The 7361-nt window shown below is 35.6% G+C and overlaps 1 protein-coding gene across 1 annotated transcript; it reads left to right on the top strand.

Moving 5' to 3' along the window:
* The first annotated feature begins 2198 nt into the window (after positions 1–2198).
* Positions 2199–7204, top strand: LOC132184956 (replication factor C subunit 3). The gene is made up of 9 exons (XM_059598754.2): positions 2199–2504; positions 3082–3298; positions 3600–3679; positions 3767–3926; positions 4441–4522; positions 5374–5503; positions 5607–5670; positions 5750–5818; positions 6757–7204. The coding sequence occupies exons 1-9, from the start codon at positions 2312–2314 to the stop codon at positions 6854–6856; spliced, it is 1095 nt and encodes a 364-aa protein (XP_059454737.2). The 5' UTR covers positions 2199–2311; the 3' UTR covers positions 6857–7204.
* Positions 7205–7361: the final 157 nt, after the last annotated feature.

Here is a 7361-nt window from a genome sequence, read left to right as displayed (position 1 = left end):
ATGTTTCTTTGTTTTCGCTTTTGTTGTCATTAGCCTGGATTTTTTAAACCTCTCGGCCTCTTTGGGCCTCATTTTGGGCTCTTCCTTTGAGAAACCGAACAAATAAATTAAGGACAGCCTCAAAAGCCTATTGCTGGATAAATTAATAAAAATAACGTGCTTATATGCTCAAAGGACATGACAGTTTTTTTAATTTTTAATATAACCAGAAAAAGACGTGACAGATGAAATTCATGTTTAAGAAATTAAAATATATATATATATATATATATTCTCTCTAACTACAATCTTTTTCTAACATTCTCTCAGTATTTCAATTTTTGCTGTATCTTTACAAATGAACGTTAAGCCAAAAGTTTAAGTTTATTTATAATACTTTCACACTGCCCCTTGAGTATGGACTTAAACTTTATTTTAATAGGTGAAACCCAATACGTGAAGGGTGAATAATTGAAACAAAGTTTGAACTCGAGATATTTAACTATAATACCGTGTTAAATTATCACTTATCCAAAAAACTTAAACCGATAAGAATGTTTATACTTTAACAAATACAAAGTATTCTATCAATGTCCAATAAGGTATGACTATGACACTTAACTCATTATTTGTTCGGAGGAGAAAATAAGCTAAAGGAAAATTAGAAAAGAATGTTTGGCCAGAATGAACGTCGTACCTCCTGAATGATCTTCTTTTTCCCTCTTCATAGAGTGTTTTAATGAGGTTCACTGCTAAGGAGAGAGTCTAAGATAACCAATTTGATTCTATAGCCCCATTTCATTAAGCATACGTTCTTTTGGTACACCAAATAGCAGGAAGATTGAGCTATACATGTACTGTATGTTACGCATGAAGGCAAATTTTGAATCCCAGTCTTACATTAAGGTTCGGTTAAACTGATAACCAAGTCGACCTAACTTTAATGAGCAGAATCGACTATGTATTTGTGCCTTTCAATTTTAGGTTGGATTTTGTATTTCATGATTCCATTTTTGATTATGAGATGGAATGGTATATGTAATGATGGTTAAGAGCATGTTTGTGTAGTGCGTTTAACATTTAAAAAATCAATTTGAAGAAAAAAGGTAGTTTGGAAAAAATAAAAAATTAAAAGCACTTTTAAGAGTTAAAAAAATAGTCAAATCGCATTTTTTGCAAAAACTTAAAAATTAAGTTTTTGTCAAAAATTATTTTTTGACTTAAAAGCTATATTTCTCAAATACGTTCTCAAATATGCTCTGAGTATTTTCAAGGGAAAGTTTAATCGGTTAGAGACCACATCTCATGAAATAGAGAAACTTATCTCATTTTATGATTTTGGGTGAATTATTGAACAAATATCAATAAATTCAAAGAGAGACAAATGAAAAATGAAAAAAAAAAAAAAAAAAGATCAACAAAAAAATACATGATAACTAAAAAAGTGTTGTTGAGAATATTACAAGTTTTAAATTATTTATAAATTATCACGACGGTCAACTAGGCACCAAGAACAATTTGAGACAAGAAGGGACTTGTTGGAATCAATATGGGCAATTAATAAAAAATATCAGAGTTATCCTCAACAACCTTCAGTATTGAGTTGTTGGTCATGTAGGTAGGGAGACTAATAAAATAGCTCATTGTTTAACGAAATTAGCTCTTAGAGAGCCTATAAAACAAGTCTGGATTAAAAATAGCTTTTTGTGCATCAAGAATGCTGTACTTGTTGAGCAAGAACCTTCAAGTTAATTTTTATACTTTGACGTTGCTACCTCAACTTGCCTCTTCTGCCGCTCCATTGTGTTTGCACTCGCACCGACGACACTAATCACCTCCTCTCATCGTCGTTTTCGATTATACATTAATTTCAATGAAAATAAACATATTACATATGTATATAAAACACTATTGTGAGTCTCTAACTTGGCCGTAGATGTCCTTCCATAGAGATCTATGACCAATACATAATCTATACATAATTTGAATCGACAAATAACATATAGATTGCCACACGAGTTTCTAAGAGACATGTATTTGTTTGTTAAATATATATATATTCATTTTGTTTTGTTTTTACAAAACAAAAACTTTAACAATACTCACGAATCATTTATAACAAAAAAAAAAAAAAAAAAAAAAAACCAAACCTATGCGAACCGTAAGATCGCGAACCGTACTCAAAATGCAATCCTTGGCGCCATAACTCTCACACTCTCACACTCGCCCAAAAGCCCGCTTCATCGCTGGCACTCGCTAGCAGTCGAAGAGAGCAGAGAACAGAGCAAGAGAAGCGAAACGCGAGGCCTAACCACCAACACCATCGATCATCATGACCGAGGTTGTATCTCTCATGGACATCGACGACGACGATCACAAAAACGACAACAACCACTCTCTCAAGCCCAACAACGGCAAGGGAAAGAATGTCGTCGTCGTGGAGGGTCAAGCCATCCCTTGGGTCGAGAAGTACCGTCCTCAGTCCCTCGCCGACGTGGCCGCTCACCGTGACATTGTCGATACCAGTTGAGTAATCTAACTGTAATTATCTCTTTCTTTCCCCTCTCGTCCCCTAGGGTTTTGGTTCCTTTTAATTTTCCGTTTGGTTCCCGATTAAATTGTTAAAAAAGCAAAAAATCAGGGAGAGGGTAATTGGAGGAATCCGATAATTGAACTCCGAGTGAAGCCTATAGGAATGTGGGATCTTCAGCTTGCTTATTGTTACCCTAGGGTTTCTGACCAGTTTACTGTAATTGTCTGTTTGGATTCTCAGGAGGAAAAAAAAAAAAAAAGAATAGAGAAATTGGAAAGTTTAGAGATGATACTCCGACCTAACTCGGCTGTGAAATTCCAGGGTTTTGTTTCAGCATTTGTTTGGTTGCTCAGAAAATGGGGCAGAAGAAAGGAAAACACAGTACTTATTATTATGTTTTAAAAGATTATACGTTATATAGGACGTCAGAAGCCAATAAATTACACACATGGCTCAAGACAGGATGGAAAAAGAGTGAGACAAAAAAAAAAGGAGCTTGAATTTGAATCATATTTCTATTTATTGTAAACATTGTTTTAATTCTTCGTTTTGTTGTTGGAGTTAAATAGTTGATAGGCTGACGAGCGAGAACAGATTGCCCCATCTCCTATTGTATGGCCCGCCTGGCACGGGCAAAACATCGACTATTCTTGCTGTGGCGCGCAAGCTTTATGGAGTGCAATACCACAATATGATTCTGGAGCTGAATGCGTCAGATGCTAGGGGAATTGATGTTGTGCGACAACAGATACAAGATTTTGCCAGCACTCAGAGCTTCTCTTTTGGGTATCTTTCATCATGGACGTGTTATTTTCTACATTTGTTTTCCTGTGATACCTGTGGTTGTTCACTCTAGTCATTTGTAATTCAGCATTCCAAACTGTATGGAAGGCCTCGTACTGGGTTTTCAGTTTTTGTTACATCCTATGACAGGGTATCCCTGCCAAATTTTCCATGACCATTAGATTATTTCTTTTGTGCTTTAGTTCTAATGTCGTGTCACACTTCTCAATTCGTAAAAGCCAAAAGTCACTGGAAAATGCACTTTAGTTGATTTCAAAAGAGTTTTATTTGTTATTTTTTACAGTGTAAAGGCGTCTGTAAAGTTGGTCTTATTGGATGAGGCTGATGCTATGACAAAGGATGCACAGTTTGCCTTGCGCAGAGGTATGACTTGTTACAGTTGCATTCTATATATTTATTCATTTTCTCCATTTCTTTGTACTCATACACCTTCTTTCTTATGGTTTACAGTGATTGAGAAATACACAAGAAACACTAGGTTCACACTTATTTGTAATCATGTCAACAAGATTATTCCGGCACTACAGTCAAGATGTACCCGGTTTCGTTTTGCTCCTCTTGATTCTTTTCATGTCACTGAGCGACTCAGACATGTTATAGAAGCTGAAAAGTAAGTATATTATGTTTTAATGATCAACTACATGTATAACATTATTAGTACTTGTCAATAAATGTATAACGATAAGAATATATGTGGGTGGGGGGGGAGAGGGAGAGATAGAGGGCTGATTAATTTTATGTTGAAAAGTTTGCTCATCTCAATTATTTTGCAAGAAGAAAGGGAAGGAAGAAAACAGAGGGTATAGTTCTCAATGGTTGATCTGAACGCATGAAATGTGTCTTTGTAACAGTTGGCAGTTCATGCCTTGTTCACTATATTTTGAAAGCTCCATTCGAAGAGGCAAATTGGGTTTTTTTGGTATTCAACTCAAATATGTTTGAAGAGTTCACTTAGAAAGGGATTGGGAATCATTTAAATTCATAAACAGGAACATTGGCAGTTCACCTGGACAGCTGTTTTTGGCTTGCAGTTTTGCTTTAGTGACGTTGAAAATTTGTTGATGAGCGATGCTATAGTGCTTGTGTATGGTTATGCCTTCAACAATTTTTTTTCATTTGACTAGGCTTGAAGTATCCGAAACTGGCTTAGTGGCACTCGTACGACTTAGCAATGGTGATATGAGAAAGGCTTTGAACATTTTGCAGGTTATAATTTTTTTTCCCCTCAAATTTTGCTGCTGCTGCTGTTATGGCCTTTTTTTAATTTTTTAATTTTTTAATTTTTAATTTTTTTTGTTGCGTGTGTGTGGTTTCTGTTGGGGGGGTGGGGGGGTGGTGTTGATCATTCTTCAATTCTTTGCAGATGTGGAGTAGAGAGATGATCATTGGTTATGAAAGTAGTAAGCATCCAATTTATTGCTTGCATGGTACTTGATACGCAAATGATCCCTGTTGTAGGTCATTCACATGGCCAAATTAAATGTGTAGAACTGAAATGTGGCCATATTGTTGCTGGTTCAGTTGAGTAATCATGGTTATCAGTTTGACCAATTATAGTAGTCCTCAATCATTCGTGTCCTTTTCAATTTCTTTTGGGTTTGTTATTACCAACAAAAAAAGCAAATGATAGAAAATGAGCCATAAAAGCATATGTTGATCTGATGAAATGCGATATGTTTGGGGTAAATTTTAAATCACCAATGGTAGGATATGTTCCCATTATTGCTAGTATAATGTGTAGACTTTTCCAAGAATTTCTTGTTTCAAAATGCTCATCACTTGTAAGTAATTTAGCTTTGTGGCAATACATGCAGACATCAAAAAGTAAGCACTTGTTGCATGCAGTCTCATGAGTTTGGCTTCTTACACCTCTCTCTCTCTCTCCTTTTAGAGCAAAACTAAGCACTTGTTATTGATAATACAGATTTACATTCTTCATTGTCGTGAAGGGTCCTTTTCATTAGAATTATGCGTTGTGATTGTTTTCTAGTTTTCCTCATTTCTCTCAGTGAATGGATCCTAAACAACATTGTTGCGGTCCTTTTTTATGTATGCAGTCAACGCATATGGCTTCTCAGCAGATAACAGAAGAAGCTGTTTACCTGTGCACTGGAAATCCATTACCCAAAGACATTGAGCAGATATCATACTGGCTTTTGAATGATTCATTTGCAGAGAGCTTTAAACGTATACAACCTCTTTAATGATGATGCTATTGTTCCAACTAGTAACAGTTCTGTACAAGTTTCTTTTCCCCAAACATGTTATTTATTTTGCTTTACCCCTATAGGAATATCTGAAATGAAGACGAGGAAAGGATTGGCCTTGGTAGATATTGTGAGAGAGGTGACAATGTAAGTGCCATGCATTATGCTAGGGGTCCGCTTGGCATTTTATTTGTTTGATCTCATTCTCACTGCTTTGTTCTAACAGGTTTGTTTTCAAGATCAAGATGCCATCAGATGTTCGAGTTCAGTTAATTAATGATTTGGCTGACATAGAGTATGTTACCTATATCTTGCTCATTTTTTTATGCTATTTTCTGTTTTCAATTATACAAACAGGGAAGGCACCAAGCTCCTTTACTTATAATCAACTACACACCTACTTCTTGTAGGATTCTTTAACACCCATTCTCATGTCTAGGCTCAGTAGAAATCAAAACTAAGACAAATGGTCACGATGATCAGTTTGAAATAAAAATAAAAATGAAGAGGCTTGACATGTGGAGTTTAAGAAGAAACAAACCATGTTCTGATACTATTGAAGCATCATTCAACTTAAGAGCTTAAACTAGTAGGTGGATTGGCCCAAAAATATATAATTTTTTTGACAAGTAAATCAATCTTATATATATATATATATATATATATATATCCATGACTAACCACACTCCCAACTGGTATGGGATCCTTAACAAAGATATGATGTAACAATGGTGTAAATCTCAATGAGACAATATAGCAATTCATGGATGTGCACATCTAAAATTGCGTTCGCATGATATAAATGCTGTATCTGAAAAAAAGAAAAAAAGAAAAGAAAAAAGGGAATGAGGACAAGTATAGCTCAAGTTTGTATGCTTTCATTTTTGGCAATGTAAGGTTCGAACCCATGTCAACAAGAAGGTGCTGTGTGGATCTAGCTAGTTATGCTGACACATGCAACTGATGTATTTTTAATTTATTATCAACGGAATATTGACCAACACCCACTGATACTACTAAATATTCTTGCAAAATTTGTTACAATTTCTGTTCAAGTTTCCGTTGAACTTGAGAAACCATGAATGATACCAAAAATTCAAGGGATTTGCACAATCATGCATTTAAAGTAATAGTTAACTGGAACACATACATTATATATTAATTGGAATATATTTGGGACTTCCTGAGAGGTTTCAATGGCATTGATCTCTTTTATTGGCTTTTTATTTGCAGGTACGGGTTGAGTCTCGGGTGCAACGATAAATTGCAACTGGGATCGCTTATTGCTTCTTTTACACGAGCTCGCTCTGCTTTGGTTGCCGCTGCAACGTAATAATGTTTATCTTATCAGGGGGTGTTGCTTTCCCTTGGCATGAGGCATACAGTTCGATTAATCTCTCCATGGGCACAGAAGTAGACAGAATCTCAAGATGTGCGGTTTGATTTTGGCTCCAAGAGTGTATCTTCGCTTATGTAGTCTGCAGGTAACTTGACTTAGAATGTGAAGTTGTAAGCTGCAATTGTGCCAACGGTCAAGATTTGTACCATCAACATGCTGTGTCGCGTGCTACGCTGGCAACAAAGTTTATGGTGTAATGGAGGCGACAAATTTAATTCTTACTTTTGTTTTTTTGGACAAGAATTAAGTGAGACAAACTTAGTATAGTTTATTAGATTTCAACACGTTTGTTGATATAGTGGCCACATGCCAAGTACCAGAAGAAGGTTGAAAAGATGACAAGTTTAGAGAGGTCCCTTAGAGGTCCGACAGAATTACTTTCGATGGTTAAGATAGTGAGGGTAGGAGAGAGAGCAAATTAACAAAGGCTAACTAAGTG

Source organism: Corylus avellana, chromosome 7, assembly GCF_965113065.1.
Source record: "Corylus avellana chromosome 7, dhCorAvel1.hap1.2, whole genome shotgun sequence".
Taxonomy (NCBI): Eukaryota; Viridiplantae; Streptophyta; class Magnoliopsida; order Fagales; family Betulaceae; genus Corylus; species Corylus avellana.
The sequence above is the reverse complement of the archived record's forward strand: the minus strand, read 5'-3'. Positions and strand labels throughout refer to the sequence as shown.

Bases quoted from the DNA above. Each gene is read 5' to 3' on its own strand.
- LOC132184956 (XM_059598754.2), top strand. From the start codon at position 2,312: ATGACCGAGGTTGTATCTCTCATGGACATCGACGACGACGATCACAAA. The intron at 5,671-5,749 runs GTAAGTGCCATG...TTGTTCTAACAG, and splicing joins ATTGTGAGAGAGGTGACAAT to GTTTGTTTTCAAGATCAAGA. The intron at 5,819-6,756 runs GTATGTTACCTA...TTTTATTTGCAG, and splicing joins AATGATTTGGCTGACATAGA to GTACGGGTTGAGTCTCGGGT.